The 16,455-nt window shown below is 37.2% G+C and overlaps 1 protein-coding gene across 1 annotated transcript; it reads right to left on the minus strand.

Moving 5' to 3' along the window:
* Positions 1-10,142: 10,142 nt before the first annotated feature.
* On the minus strand, positions 10,143-12,742 carry LOC147762810 (galactosylceramide sulfotransferase-like). The gene is made up of 2 exons (XM_087009884.1): positions 12,532-12,742; positions 10,143-11,474 (listed from the first exon to the last, which is right to left on the minus strand). The coding sequence occupies exons 1-2, from the start codon at positions 12,714-12,716 to the stop codon at positions 10,466-10,468; spliced, it is 1,194 nt and encodes a 397-aa protein (XP_086866010.1). The 5' UTR covers positions 12,717-12,742; the 3' UTR covers positions 10,143-10,465.
* Between the last annotated feature and the right edge of the window lie 3,713 nt (positions 12,743-16,455).

Consider the following 16,455-nt stretch of genomic DNA (forward strand, 5'->3'; position numbering starts at 1 on the left):
ATTATTATTATTATTGTTGTTGTTGTTGGAGGCGTAGTCTTGGTGAACACATTGTTAAAAATCTCCTGTCAAGATCAGTCGCCGTAATTCATCAATCCCAAGTTTATTTGATATCATGCCCCTTCATCCAGCTCGCCAAAATGCACGGCAGAGGATAGGCGGACTTGGTATGCCATGGTCACCAAAGTCGTAGGGTACTGCACTTCAGGAATTGGATACAACAACACAATACAACAACCCAGTAAATCCATAATTTCAAGATGCTCTGCACGCCTTACGTGCGGTTGTGTCAGCAGGCACATATGACTCTTCCAAACCTTAATAGAAGGGTATGATTGTGTTTTGTAAACGATCACAAAAGGGTGTGATTGTGTTTGTGCTGGTTCATTCTTTGTCAAAACTTCATGCACATAGTTTGACATCTTGTCCCAACCCGCGACAGATTGGATCTCGCCACATAGGATGCCCCCGCCATTTCTCACCATGTGCTGTGATTTCCAGGTAGGCCTGGATTCTTAAGCTATCTCATTCGTTCTTTTTATTTCCATATATATATATATATATATATATATATATATAGTTGTTAAACTTCAAAAATTCCTTTTGTGTACAGTATACAACATTGGTCAAAAAGGTTGTCCCACCCCCACTACCATGTGCCTTTATTTACAAATGATCACCTCACAGCTGTAAATTGTTAGAAATAGCACTAGTGCTTTTTATTACAGATAAAGTGTCTAACATGATTAATGGTTAAAAAAAACAAAATAGTGTTGAAAATATACACATTTTATACCATTTGGTAAAAATTATGAGAGGTACCCCCTCAAATCCACTGTTTCACTGTGACTTCTACAGCTGTAAAGAAATGTCTATTAAATTGAAAAGACGCCATCAAATGTCACCAAATTCACACACAATTAGCATTAGGGTGTTAAAGATCACGTGCCTAACAGCGTGTGCGTCTACCGCGTACGTACTGCAATATAATTATCTCCTGTAGACGGCGCGACAAGCCTTCAACACGGGTAACAATTCTGTTTTGTGGGATATTGTCCCATTCATCCTAAAGAGCGTGGCGGAATTGGTCAAGATTATTTGGGAATTGGTTCTTCTCTGCAATGCACATTCCAATTAATGCCACAGGTGCTCAGAATATCAATATTAATATCAGGGCTCAAAGACGGTTGTCCTATCCTCAGAGCCCTGTGTTTCTGCAACAAATTGCTTGCCAGACGAGAGCTGTGAGAAAGTGCGTTGTCACAATGAAGCCAGTAGCATCCCTGAATTCACCTCTTGCAAATGGAGTGAGATTTCTGTTGAGAATGTTACATTTAAATGCCCTGTTACGTTTTGTTCCAAAAGGGAAAAATGTACTGATACCATGGGCTTGGAATGTTCTCCAGATGCGGACTTATCTAACACCTCAGGCGATATTATCCTACACACACCCTTCCAAGAGGCATTTTTAAACATGTCTATGGTGATGGATGGCCAGGTTCAGGTGCCTGTGGGATCAGTGAACGTAGCAGTCTCAGCTGATATCTCATTCCATCTTCAAGAACTGACTTTGGGGTTAACTCCAGGCTTCATCATGACTGCACACTTGCTCACACTTCTCGCCTGGCAAGTGTTTGTTGAAGAAACACAATGCCCTAAGGATGGAATCACCATCTTTGAGCCCTGATATTAAACTTACTAATCAACTGTGACATGAATTGGAGTGTGCAATGCAAAGGAGAACCAACCCCATAAAAACGTGGACCAACTTCCCCAACTTGTTTAAGAAGAATGGGACAATATCCCACAAAACAGAATTGTTACCCGTGTTGAAGGCTTGTCGCGCCGTCTATTTCTAACAATTTACAGCTGTGAGGTGATCATTTGTAAACAAAAGCACATGGTAATGGGGGTGGGACAACCTTTTTGACCAATTTTGTATGTATATATGTAGAAAAAAATACTGAAAATTTTGTTCCAAGTTGTTTTATTCCTACCGAGCCTCATCAGAGTTTACTTGGCTATGGATGTGTTTATGATATCATAGTTGTGAATAGTCACGTCATGGTCGCAACGACACAATTACATCTGGATAAACAATAAGCGTTTGGTTGTATGAAAGCCGTATAGCGCTATAGATTTACGCTACCCTCTACCAGGTTGTACTAGATTGTCATTTTCAGCTGAAGTCATCAGGTACAGAAATCCCAAGGTTGATTACATGACTTCAGCTGAAAATGACAATCTATCTAGCTAGAGACATATCTGTGAATATCCGTAAAAATCTATCAGTCGCCCTGGTAGAGGGTAGATTTACGCCGGGTAAATCAGCCGTTTAACTTATACGGTTCTTATACAGGTTGCATGAAAGCCATATATAACATTTAAGTTCCCGACAGACCCCAGGGAGAAGGCCACAATCCGGCGTGTTTATTTTATATTTATGACTCAGACCCCAACAACAAGAAAAGCACTATGCATGGCACCAACACGAAATGAACGCCCCGCAATGATATAAACTAAAAAGTCTTTTACTGGCGTCAGTATATTGTTATGGGAGATTGAAATGATAATTACTGCCCGAAGAACTAAATAATGCGCATATTAGCCTACCATATATGCTGTGTACCTAATTATTTTACCTTGATATTAGCGATGGTTATTATAACGAATTTTGTGTATATAATTTTTGTGGAACTAAATAAACGTCGATTTGCTTCTCATTACTGAATTTTGGTGATCTGCATTTCGTCTGCACAACTCAAGTAAATAAATTTTCCATATAATGTTTAAACTGTATAATATCAGTCATGAGCGAGCAAAAACAGTCGTCCACAGTAAATCCTGCTGACCACGGTGAACGTTCCACTTCCCAAACTGATTTGCTCCTTATTGGTCTAGGTTGTTCACAGAATATTGTTATTTTTCCATTTAACTGTCTGAAATATTGCAGCTCAACATAGAAGTCATCGTCCTGTTTTGCTATTTCTTCCATTAATTTGTTCCTGAAATAATCGTAAACTGTAAAGTCTACGCTATCAGAAGTCTTATGTCTGGCAATAAGCTCGCCGTCAACGAAGCTCTCTGCATTGTACTTTCCCGTTAGTTTCCTCCTATAAACAATGTCTCTTAAATCCCAACACAGGCGACGTCGAAGTAAAACGAGGCCCTCGTCTGTTTTGTCCAGAATTGCTACAAAATCGTAATAGTTTGCCAGCTTATTCAAAAACGCTTTCAGATTTGTTTTATTGTCCCTTAAACTTTCGTGATACATCCCCATTTCTTGAGACATACTGTTTCTCCTCATCCCTGGAGGAATCTTAAAGGATTTGCTCCATTTGTCATAACTGATTAGAAATTCCTTCATGTGATTGTCACTAGAAAACGGTAAGGTTGATTCAAGTCTCCTTCGATAAAAAAGAACGCACTATAAAAAAGCAAGAGAGAGAGAGAGAGAGAACAAAAGAATTAATGTGAAATTACCGTTGAAGACGCCTAATGCTGGGCTCACACCATCAACTATTAGAACTTCATCATAATCATCCAAGCAATTTACAACACAAAGCTATTGACATTCGTTATTTTCTTCTATCAAAACATTTCAAGCCTGGCTACTCTGCAACATGTAGCACTTCCACATCCTGACTGCAAACCTTTCCACTGTCTTATGATGTAACCGACATTGGCAGCGAAAACATGAAAGGCAAACCTAACACAATAAAAGGTACATATGAACCTAGCGTCGGTGGAGCGTTCATTCACATTAACACATATAAACAACTTCTACTAGTTTCTTGTACGACTCAAATAAATTCCACATGCCCAGGGATGAACTAAATAAATCACTCAATCAACCATAAAAGAGATTTAAACTGCTCTTTTCTTTAATTTTATAACCTTTAGCTACTCATCTAACTAACTTCTCGGCCCTTTTCATAGACGGCATAGAAAGCTAGCAGAGAAATCCGTTCAAATATCATTTTTCGGGTAATATTTAACGATTCTCCTAGTTATACTAATTGAAACTATATACTGGCATTCGGCTGGTTTTTGTGGTAAAAAATTGACTTCAAATTATTTAATAACTCTTAAATAAATGTACTAGATATGGTTTTCTCAAATGATATAAAAGGACACGCTTGACGAGCTGAGCTACATGTATCCCATCTCACTACAGTACACCTAGCTAGCCATATCAATACAATAATCACATCATCAGAGTCAATAATTCTTATCCCTCTGGCTCTGTTGGCTCATCCACTGCCATTGTAGTCAGGGCTACGCACGTGCCCCTACATTGACTTCCGATCTATAATCAGACAGTCAGCTGAAATGGCATGAATTGGTTTGGGCACGCCCATCTTAAATGGAAACACAGTTAAAAGCAGCTCTGCTGTTTCACCCTATTCCTATGTAACTGAGGTTATTCACGTGTCCCTAGTTTGGGTTCATATCTGTAATTAGGCAGCCACCACAAATGCACCGAGTTGGGTCCCACACAATTTGAATTAAAACATGGCATAAAACAATAATTAGTATTTAGATACATGGCATATGTATGTATATAACTGAACAACCATTTTTAAGCCCGCATACGCATTACCGACGATTTTGAACATCACCATATCACGTGTGGAAACAGCTGCCAGAAAATTTGATCAAAATTTTATCGAGTGCAATGAATAGGAAGACCATTAGTCCATACATTTAAAAGTAATACGTATTAACGTCGGTCATGCTATTTTAAAGGAGGGTCAAGAAAGCGTTAAGCAATGAAGCTAAATTACATTTTGATAATCAGTATTAATTTCCAAAATGTACATATTTTCAAGCATTGAAATTACTAACCTGTGCTTACTGCTTGAGCTTGCAATGAAAAGAATGGATATTATCGTTCTCTCTGCTAAAGTCCAAGTAAGTATTAATGGCCATTTAATCAATAATGCAAACGCATAAATGAAAATTTATCTAGTGCAAAGGCATGTTTCTCTATCCACGTTATAAAGTGAATGCTTCATTTGCTTCACCAACGTGGAGAAGTCACGAGAAAAAAAATTAGTGAAAATCTATCAAGATTTCAGAATGCAGCATAAGTTTTGCTAAAATCTAAATTTCCTGACAATTCAACCCATTCTATCTTGGCACTTGTCATTGTTTTACACGCACTCACACACACCTTTGCAAAGAATCCGATTTGCCTATCATGGTGCAGGTCCGAAAATGTCACAAACATAATTGTATTTATCATCCGCTGAAAAATCTCGCCGACCATCAATAGTTTAGACAGTTTTAAATCTCGTAATATATCCGGAAGGAAGTGTGAGAATAGAGATCGTGAAAATGTCGGAGTTTGAAAAAAAAATGACAAAAGCGCGGGGTTAAGGTCTTCCCCATGATTTTCCCCAGATTGTCAAAGTTATAGCAAGTGTAAGAAAAGGTTGGTTAGTTGGAGAAAAATACCGTTTACACCGGCTAAATTCTTTAAGCGCATTTTTTGCAGGAATATCCTAGACTGTGCACCTCTAATATTTATCAACCGATGATAACTATGCCTGCTCAAAATCTGATTATACACCAAGCGTAATTTTTTTAATTTTTCCACATTCATGTAATGTTTAAATTGTATAATATCAGTCATGAGCGAACAAAAACAATCGTCCACAGTAAATCCTGTCGACCACGGCGACGGTTCAACTTCCAAAATTGAAGTGCCCCTTACAGTTTTAGGTCGGGCACAGAATTTTGTTATTTGTCCATTCAACTCTCTGAAATATTTCAACTCCACATAAAAATCATTCCCCTGTTTTGCTATTTCTTTTATTAATTTGTTCTTGAAATAATTGTAAAGAGCAAAGTCTACGCTATCAGAAGTCTTGTGTCTGGCAATAAGCTCGCTGTCAAGGAAGCTCTCTGCATTGTATTTTCCCGTAAGTTTTCTCCTGTAGATAACGTCTCTTAAATCCCAACACAGGCGACGTCGAAGTAAAACGAGGCCCTCGTCTGTTTTGTCCAGAATTGCTACAAAATCGTAATAGTTTGCCAGCTTATTCAAAAACGCTTTCAGATTTGTTTTATTATCCCTTAAACTTTCGTGATACATCCCCATTTCTTGAGACATACTGTTTCTCCTCATCCCAGGAGGAATCTTAAAGGATTTGCTCCATTTGTCATAACTGATTAGAAATTCTTTCATGTGGTTGTCACTAGAAAACGGTAAGGTTGATTCAAGGCTCCTTTGATAATAAAAGAACGCAGATTTAAACTTACAAAAGGGTTCTCTAACCAGACCAATTTTAAAAACGTCCTTAGGCATAGTCTTTCTGAAATGGGTTTCGTTAAAACCGCAGTGATGAGCCATGATGTCGTATTTCTTACCAGCAGACAATTTAGAGTCAAATGGGACAACTCGGAGTTTATTCATGAAAGCATAGCGCAAGAAAATATTTGCATACGTCGTAGACCCACATTTGTGAACTTTGCGAAATAAAACGTGGTTCTTTGGCGTGCAGTTGAATGCGTTTCTTCTTGGGAGTTTGGCCCTCCATGCTTTATATGCCTCCTCGTAAGTTACCAACTGGCTGCTCAACATTGATCTTAAAAGAGTTGATTTAACGTAGTTACCCATAATGATAAAGTGAGCGTTCTCCCATACCGGGGGAACAATTAAAAAAAAACTATATGTTTGTTATACCTACAATTTAAAGCAAAAACTGCTATGTAGCTTATTGATTTTCCAGAGACTGAGAAATGAAGAATAATTTTGAATATTTGTTGAAGACATTTAGGAACTGTATAAAATTAACCAAGAGCGTTTAAAATTGCCTTTCTGTCTTCTACACCTTGGCCTGAAACCCAGCCATGTCACTAAGGAGGGTGAGGAGCTACTGATAATTGAACTTTAAGTGATATAGGGATGAAGAAAACACATAACTTTTCTGCACAATTTAACGTGAACTGAAATTCTGACGCACCCATTTTCGATCTCCTACAGGTGCCAATAGATTCAGTTATATTCATTCTTTACTAAGGTAAGTCACGGCACCTTCAAGCCAGCGGTTGTGGTGGTGTAGGAAAATATGACGAAAAGGATCATTTATTTTTTGCAAAACGTATGACATTTTAATCTAACATGAATACGTACCCCCTGCGGCACATCTGATCGTGCAATTTCCCTTGCGTGTGTACGAACAGTTTTTTCCATTTCAAAAGATACCACTCGCAGATTATTTGTCAGTTTGAGCAGAATATATAACGTTAGAAAAATGACCAAATATTGAAGAATTAAAGACCAAAACACAAGTTTCATACGTTTGTGCAGAGACATTTTCCTTCTCGTCTTGTTCCTAGCCAACTGGAATGTACCTTGAGTAACATGCACAGCTGCTTGGAAATACTATCACTTTGTATGCATTATTGAAAACAAGAGGTGGTTCTGAAGACAAAGTCAGGTTCCCACCAATTTGGTGCCTAAACATGACAGATTGCAAATTAATGTATTAGAAACCTGACGCAATGTGTGCATGAATCTAATATTATAACCAGCATGCTTATATTTATATCTGTGGCTAAGTAGAATTTTTAGATAATCTTTCAAAATATTTCCTTTTGTCTACCACAATGAATACGGGGATTGGTAACAAAATATTTCTTGTTTTTTTCTATTAACACATGCACAGGGCAACGCTTTGTAGTAATTTTAACTACTCATCGTCCACTGTATGCGAATTACAAGATGGTACTAATATCGAGGCGCAGCTGTGTCCAGCAACAGAAACACAGATCGGAACAAATATAGCAAGAGTGGCAGAAAACGATACGGATTACTTGATCGCGGAAAACAATCAGGGTTCCTTTATCCTTTTTCTTCCTTTCTGTAAATTTTTTAGAAAATAATTTATTATTATTATTATTATTATTATTATTATTATTATTATCGTTGGAGGCGAAGTCTTGGTGAACACATTGTTAAAAATCTCCTGTCAAGATCAGTCGCCGTAATTCATCAATCCCAAGTTTATATGATATCATGCCCCTTCATCCAACTCGCCAAAGTGCACGGCAGAGGATAGGCGGACTTGGTATGCCATGGTCACCAAAGTCGTAGGATACTGCACTTCAGGAATTGGATACAACAACACAATACAACAACCCAGTAAATCCATAATTTCAAGATGCTCTGCACGCCTTACGTGCGGTTGTGTCAGCAGGCACATATGACTCTTCCAAACGTTAATGGAAGGGTGTGATTGCGTTTTGTAAACGATCACACCCTTTTGTGTTAGTGCATTGTGTTGGTTCATTCTTTGGGGAAACTCCATGCACATAGATTGACATATTGTCCCAACCCGCGACAGATTGGATCTCGCCACATAGAATGTCCTCCGTCATTTCTCACCATGTGCTGTGTTTTCCAGGTGTTAAACTTCAAAAATTCCTTTTGTGTACAGTATACAACATTGGTCAAAAAAGTTGTCCCACCCCCACAAACATGTGCTTTTATTTACAAATGATCACCTCACAGCTGTAAATTGTTAGAAATAGTGCTTTTTATTACAGATAAAGTGTCTAACATGATTAATGGTTAAAAAAATACAAAATAGTGTTGAAAATATACACATTTTATACCATTTGGTAAAAATTATGAGAGGTACCCCCTCAAATCCACTGTTTCACTGTGACTTCTACAGTTGTAAAGAAATGTCTATTAAATTGAAAAGACGCCATCAAATGTCACCAAATTCACACACAATTAGCATTAGGGTGTGCTCGTTGAAGATCACGTGCCTAACAGCGTGTGCGTCTACCGCGTACTGCAATTATCTCCTGTAGACGGCGCGACAAGCCTTCAACACGGGTAACAATTTTGTTTTGTGGGATATTGTCCCATTCATCCTAAATAGCGTGGCGGAATTGGTCAAGATTATTTGGGAATTTATTCTCCTCTGCAATGCACATTTCAATTAATGCCACAGGTGCTCAGTAGGATTAATATCAGGGCTCAAAGACGGTTGTCCTATCCTCAGAGCCCTGTGTTTCTGCAACAAATCGCTTGCCAGACGAGAGCTGTGAGAAAGTGCGTTGTCACAATGAAGCCAGTAGCATCCCTGAATTCACCTCTTGCAAATGGAGTGAGATTTCTGTTGAGAATGTTACATTAAAATACCCCTGTTAAGTTTTGTTCCAAAAGGGAAAAAATTTACTGACACCATGGGCTTGGAATGTTCTCCAGATGCGGACTGATCCAACACCTCAGGCGATATTATCCTACACACACCCTTTCAAGAGGCATTTTTAAACATGTCTATGGACCCTCATTTGACCATCGATGGGATACAAGAAATCATTTGATTTTGCATCAAAACCGACTCCCTTCCAGTGATGGATGGCCAGGTTCAGGTGCTTGTGGGATCAATGAACGTAGCATTCTCAGCTGATATCTCATTCCATCTTCAAGAACTGACTTTGGGGTTAACTCCAGGCTTCATCATGACTGCACACTTGCTCACACTTCTCGCCTGGCAAGTGTTTGTTGAAGAAACACAATGCTCTAAGGATGGAATCACCATCTTTGAGCCCTGATATTAAACTTACTAATCAACTGTGACATGAATTGGAGTGTGCAATGCAAAGGAGAACCAACCCCATAAAAACGTGGACCAACTCCCCCAACTTGTTTAAGAAGAATGGGACAATATCCCACAAAACAGAATTGTTACCCGTGTTGAAGGCTTGTCGTGCCGTCTATTTCTAACAATTTACAGCTGTGAGATGATCATTTGTAAACAAAAGCACATGGTAATGGGGGTGGGACAACCTTTTTGACCAATGTTGTACATGTATGTATATATGTAGAAAAAAAAATACTGAAAATTTGTTTTATTCCTACTGGGCAAGTTTACTTGGCTATGGATGTGTTTATGATATCATAGTTGTGAATAGTCACGTCATGGTCGCAACGACACAATTACATCTGGATAAACAATAAGCGTTTGGTTGTATGAAAGCCGTATAGCGCTATAGATCTACGCCGGGTAAATCAGCCGTTTAACTTATACGGTTCTTATACAGGTTGCATGAAAGCCATATATAACTTTTAAGTTCCCGACAAACCCCAGGGAGAAGGCCACAATCCGGCGTGTTTATTTTATATTTATGACTCAGACCCCAACAACAAGAAAAGCACTATGCATGGCACCAACACGAAATGAACGCCCCGCAATGATATATACTAAAAAGTCTTTCACTGGCGTCAGTATATTGTTACGGGAGATTGAAATGATAATTACTGCCCGAAGAACTAAATAATGCGCATATTACCATATGTGCTGTGTACCTAATTATTTTACCTTGATATTAGCGATGGTTATTATAACGAGTTTTGTGTATATAATTTTTGTGGAACTAAATAAACGTCGTTTTGCTTCTCATTACTGAATTTTGGTGATCTGCATTTCGTCTGCACAACTCAAGTAAATAAATTTTCCATATAATGTTTAAACTGTATAATATCAGTCATGAGCGAGCAAAAACAGTCGTCCACAGTAAATCCTGCTGACCACGGTGAACGTTCCACTTCCAAAACTGATTTGCTCCTTATTGGTCTAGGTTGTTCACAGAATATTGTTATTTTTCCATTTAACTGTCTGAAATATTGCAGCTCAACATAGAAGTCATTGTCCTGTTTTGCTATTTCTTCCATTAATTTGTTCCTGAAATAATCGTAAACTGTAAAGTCTACGCTATCAGAAGTCTTATGTCTGGCAATAAGCTCGCCGTCAACGAAGCTCTCAGCATTGTACTTTCCCGTTAGTTTCCTCCTATAAACAATGTCTCTTAAATCCCAACACAGGCGACGTCGAAGTAAAACGAGGCCCTCGTCTGTTTTGTCCAGAATTGCTACAAAATCGTAATAGTTTGCCAGCTTATTCAAAAACGCTTTCAGATTTGTTTTATTATCCCTTAAACTTTCGTGATACATCCCCATTTCTTGAGACATACTGTTTCTCCTCATCCCAGGAGGAATCTTAAAGGATTTGCTCCATTTGTCATAACTGATTAGAAATTCTTTCATGTGATTGTCACTAGAAAACGGTAAGGTTGATTCAAGTCTCCTTCGATAAAAAAAGAACGCAGATATAAACTTAGAAAAGGGTTCTCTAACCAGACCAATTTTGAAAACGTCCTTAGGCATCGTCTTTCTGAAATGGGCTTCGTTAAAAGGGCAGTGATGAGCCATGATGTCGTATTTCTGGTTCAGTGGCAATGCAGACCCAAATGGGACAACTCGGAGTTTATTCATGAAAGCATAACGTAAGAATATATTCGTATGCGTCGTAGAACCACATTTGTGAACTTTGCGAAATAGAATATGGTTCTTTGGCATGCAGTTGAATATACCGTTTCTTTTTGGAAGACCGTCCCTCCATGCTTTAAATGCCTCCTCATAAGCGGTCGAACGGCTGCTATTCATTGGTCTAAAAAATTGATTGACGTTAATGATAAAATAGGCAAAAGTTTGCATTTTCACTGGGCCTATACATGTATGTTCAGATCTAAAAAGTATGTCCACTGGATATTTTCTCAATCAAGACAACATATTTTGGTTTAGAAAAAAAACTTACCTAAGACAGGTCCATTGTGTTAAGCAATAAATCAGTAGGAATCAAACTAAAATTGCAGTGAGGCATGGGGTGTCTTCTTAGTATGTACCACCAGCAGAAAGTGTTTTCAACACATAAATGTGCCAATGACGTGTTCACAAGGAACTTTTAAAACTTTCTCCTTTGAAAAGGAGCAAGACTCCTCATTACAAATTGGCTACTATAATACCCATGTACTGGTCCTTATAACTAATGAACAACGGTTGGCGCAATGTTTTCTAGAGCTGTAAAATAAGCCATTTCCCATTTGATCTACGACATAAGCAAATATCCAATTACTATTAATTTGCAGTCGTCACTTGACAGTCGATACGGAATCGCCGCCAGGGCGCGGTCCCACACGTGGTACAGGACTAGCTGGAAATGCCGATCCCCGCACCGGTTCAGTGATGGTTTCTCTATCCTTTCATGGGTGGGCCGCCTTGCCTCCTCTCAAGAACCAGAAACCACCACTGACTGCCACGTGACGACTGCAATACCACGAGCAGTGTCACCTATACTGAGGTAGTGACAACTCCCTGAAGATGTCCCTGTGATAAAGGACGAAACGTCTAGCAGATCTATATGAGTTTCCAGTATGGGGTTTAATATTTTTGCCTTTTGAACATCACAACTGAATGAACCTTACCATAATTCAAATTTTGATATAAAACCCCATAATTATTCTGCACAATTTTATTAGCCATTTAGTAAAGTTGGACTAGAAATGTTCCCAAACACTTGTTTTCGCTGTACTGCAGACAAAAAAAGTACAAATAGGGTCAACCCTCAGCCACAGCAACGTAAGTTCCAACTTAGCGTTGGTAGGGATTATAATTTGAGAGTGTATTTTGCAGAAAGTATGACATTTTACTTAATTATAAATACTTACCCATTGCGGCAGATTTTCACATCTGATCGTACAATTTCCCTTCCGTGTGGACGAGCGTTTTTTTCCATTTCAAAAGATACCACTCGTAGATTATTTGGTACTTTGAGTAGAACATATAACGTTAGAAAAGTGATGAAACTGACAAGTATAAAAGACAAAATACGTCTGAGAGATGTCCGCGCCATTCTTTCCTGATGTCGGTGCACATTTACGCTTTTTAAACCCACATTCACGTTACTCAACAATTTCCATGCATCACTATTATATGTCATGCGTAGAAACAGCTGACAGAAAGTGTGATCAATTTTTTATCGAGTCCAATAGATGTGAAGAACATTAGTGATAGAAACTGTACGTATTTAAAATCGCAAACAGTGAGAAAGTTTCCATTTACCTTTCTCCATTTTATTTTTCACAGATTGCAACAGTTATAGCTAGTGTAAGAACGATTGGTCAGTTGGAGAAAAACAGTTTATTCCGGTTCAAGCGAAATAACAGTTATCCATTATTAAATTAAATATAACTTGGCATTTGAGAAATTAATGATGCCAGCTACAGTTTAACTGACATATTACATCAATATGGTCAACTGATGACAAATACCATTTAATCAACCTATATAAAATATATGAATAATATGTTTGTTTCTAAATCTGAGATTAAACAGGAATTCAAGAAAAAGGATATTTCAGCTGGGTAAGAAAAAATGAATGTGCTCATTTTGACAAACTCTCTAGATGTCTGTCGATTATGTTGAAGTCTATAAAACTAAATGAATATGACTTGTGCATGTTGTATATACCTGGTCTCTGTTTTAACTTAATATCTGGTACAAACAATATTTGTATTTGGTATCTTTGCAGTGAGGTATGTATAAAGGGATGAGGTAAAATAAAATTTAATGTTTAATTATTTGATACTACACCATGCGATGGCAGATTTAAAAATGGGCCAAATAATAGTAACATAAATGGTCAGAGCATTGAGAAATTAACAAAAAAAAAAAAAAAAAAAAAAAAAAAAAAAAAAAAAAAAAAGAGAGAGAGAGAGAGAGAGAGAACAAAAGAATTAATGTGAAATTACCGTTGAAGACGCCTAATCTTGGGCTCACACCATCAACTATTAGAACTTCATCATAATCATCCAAGCAATTTACAACACAAAGCTATTGACATTCGTTATTTTCTTCTATCAAAACATTTCAAGCCTGGCTACTCTGCAACATGTAGCACTTCCACATCCTGACTGCAAACCTTTCCACTGTCTTATGATGTAACCGACATTGGCAGCAAAAACATGAAAGGCAAACCTAACACAATAAAAGGTACATATGAACCTAGCGTCGGTGGAGCGTTCATTCACATTAACACATATAAACAACTTCTACTAGTTTCTTGTACGACTCAAATAAATTCCAAATGCCCAGGGATGAACTAAATAAATCACTCAATCAACCATAAAAGAGATTTAAACTGCTCTTTTCTTTAATTTTATAACCTTTAGCTACTCATCTAACTAACTTCTCGGCCCCTTTCATAGACGGCATAGAAAGCTAGCAGAGAAATCCGTTCAAATATCATTTTTCGGGTAATATTAAACGATTCTCCTAGTTATACTAATTGAAACTATATACTGGCATTCGGCTGGTTTTTGTGGTAAAAAATTGACTTCAAATTATTTAATAACTCTCAAATAAATGTACTAGATATGGTTTTCTCAAATGATATAAAAGGACACGCTTGACGAGCTGAGCTACATGTATCCCATCTCACTACAGTACACCTAGCTAGCCATATCAATACAATAATCACATCATTAGAGTCAATAATTCTTATCCCTCTGGCTCTGTTGGCTCATACACTGCCATTGTAGTCAAGGCTACGCACGTGCCCCTACATTGACTTCCGATCTATAATCAGACAGTCAGCTGGAATGGCATGAATTGGTTTGGGCACGCCCAACTTAAATGGAAACACAGTTAAAAGCAGCTCTGCTGTTTCACCCTATTCCTATGTAACTGAGGTTATTCACATTTCCCTAGTTTGGGTTCATATCTGTAATTAGGCAGCCACCACAAATGCACCGAGTTGGGTCCCACACAATTTGAATTAAAACATGGCATAAAACAGTAATTAGTATTTAGATACATGGCAATATATATATATATATATATATATATATATATATATATATATATATATATATATAACTGAACAACCCTCATTTTCCCATTTTTAAGCCCGCATACGCATTACCGACGATCTTTGTACATCACCATATCACGTGTGGAAACAGCTGCCAGAAAATTTAATCAAAATTTTATCGAGTGCAATGAATAGGAAGAACATTAGTCCATACATTTAAAAGTCATACGTATTAACGTCGGTCATGCTATTTTAAAGGAGGGTCAAGAAAGCGTTAAGCAATGAAGCTAAATTACATTTTAGATAATCCGTATTAATTTCCAAAATGTATATATTTTCAAGCATTGAAATTACTAACCTGTGCTTAATGCTTGAGCTTGCAATGCAAAGAATGGATATTATCGTTCTCTCAGCTAAAGTCCAAGTAAGTATAAATGGCCATTTAATCAATAATGCAAACGCATAAATGAAAATTAATCTAGTACAAAGGCATGTTTCTCTCTTTTTCCTATAATAAAAGAGTTATCTACGTTATGAAGTGAATGCTTCATTTGCTTCACCAACGTGGAGAAGTCACGAGAAAAAAAATTAGTGAAAATCTATCAATATTTCAGAATGCAGCATAAGTTTGGCTAAAATCTACTTTCCTGACAATTTAACCCATTCTATCGTGGCAGCTTTCATTGTTTTACACATAAACCTTTGCAAAGAATCCGATTTGCCTATCATGGTGCAGGTCTGAAAATGTCACAAACATAATTGTATTTATCATCCGCTGAAAAATCTCACCGACCATCAATAGTTTAGGCAGTTAATCTCGTAATATCCGGAAGGAAGTGTGAGAACAGAGATCGCGAAAATGTCGGAGTTTGAAAAAAAAATCACAAAAGCGCGGGGTTAAGGGCTATGATTTTCCAAGATTGTCAAAGTTATAGCAAGTGTAAGGAAAGGTGGGTTAGTTGGAGAAAAATACCGTTTACACCGGCTAAATTCTTTAAGCGCAATTTATCCTAGACTGTGCACCTCTAATATTTATCAACCGATGATAACCATGCCTGCTCAAAATTTCTGTTCACGTGTGCATATTTATTTGATTCCGGTGTAAAAAACTCTACGATATCTTTCATAATATTCTGAAAGCAAACTTTATGAACATAAAAATGTCCTTTGATGATCAAAATCAGAAAAATAATAATAATAAAATAAATACAATAATAAATACATGTTAACAATTTAATTAAAATTACATATAACCCCAATTGTTGTTCATCACAGCTAGTTTAACTGATATTATACATCAATATGGTCAACTGATGACAAATAACATTTAATCAACCTATAACATATATGAATATTATGTTTGTTTCCAATTCTGACATTAAACAGGAATTCAAGAAAAAAGTATTTCGGCTGGGTAAAAAAAATGGATGTGCTCATTTTGTCAAACTCTAATTTCCACCACTAGAAGTCTGTCGATAATTTGTTAAGTCTACAAAACTAAGTGAATATGACATGTGCATGTTGTTTATACCTGACCTCTGTTATAACTTAATTTCTGGTACATATAATATTTGTGTATGGCATCTTTGCAGAGAGGTATGTATTCAAGGAAGAGGTAAATTCATGTAAGTATTTAATACTAAACAATGTGATGGCAGATTTAACAAAAACCAAAAAGTGGGTCCAACATTTTAGTATTATTAACTGTTAAAGCATTGAGAATTTAACAAATAAATAAATAAAAAATAATAATAAATAAGAAACTGCAGCTAAATTTGCT

Source organism: Lingula anatina, chromosome 3, assembly GCF_051362555.1.
Source record: "Lingula anatina isolate TDL-2025a chromosome 3, LinAna3.0, whole genome shotgun sequence".
Taxonomy (NCBI): domain Eukaryota; kingdom Metazoa; phylum Brachiopoda; class Lingulata; order Lingulida; family Lingulidae; genus Lingula; species Lingula anatina.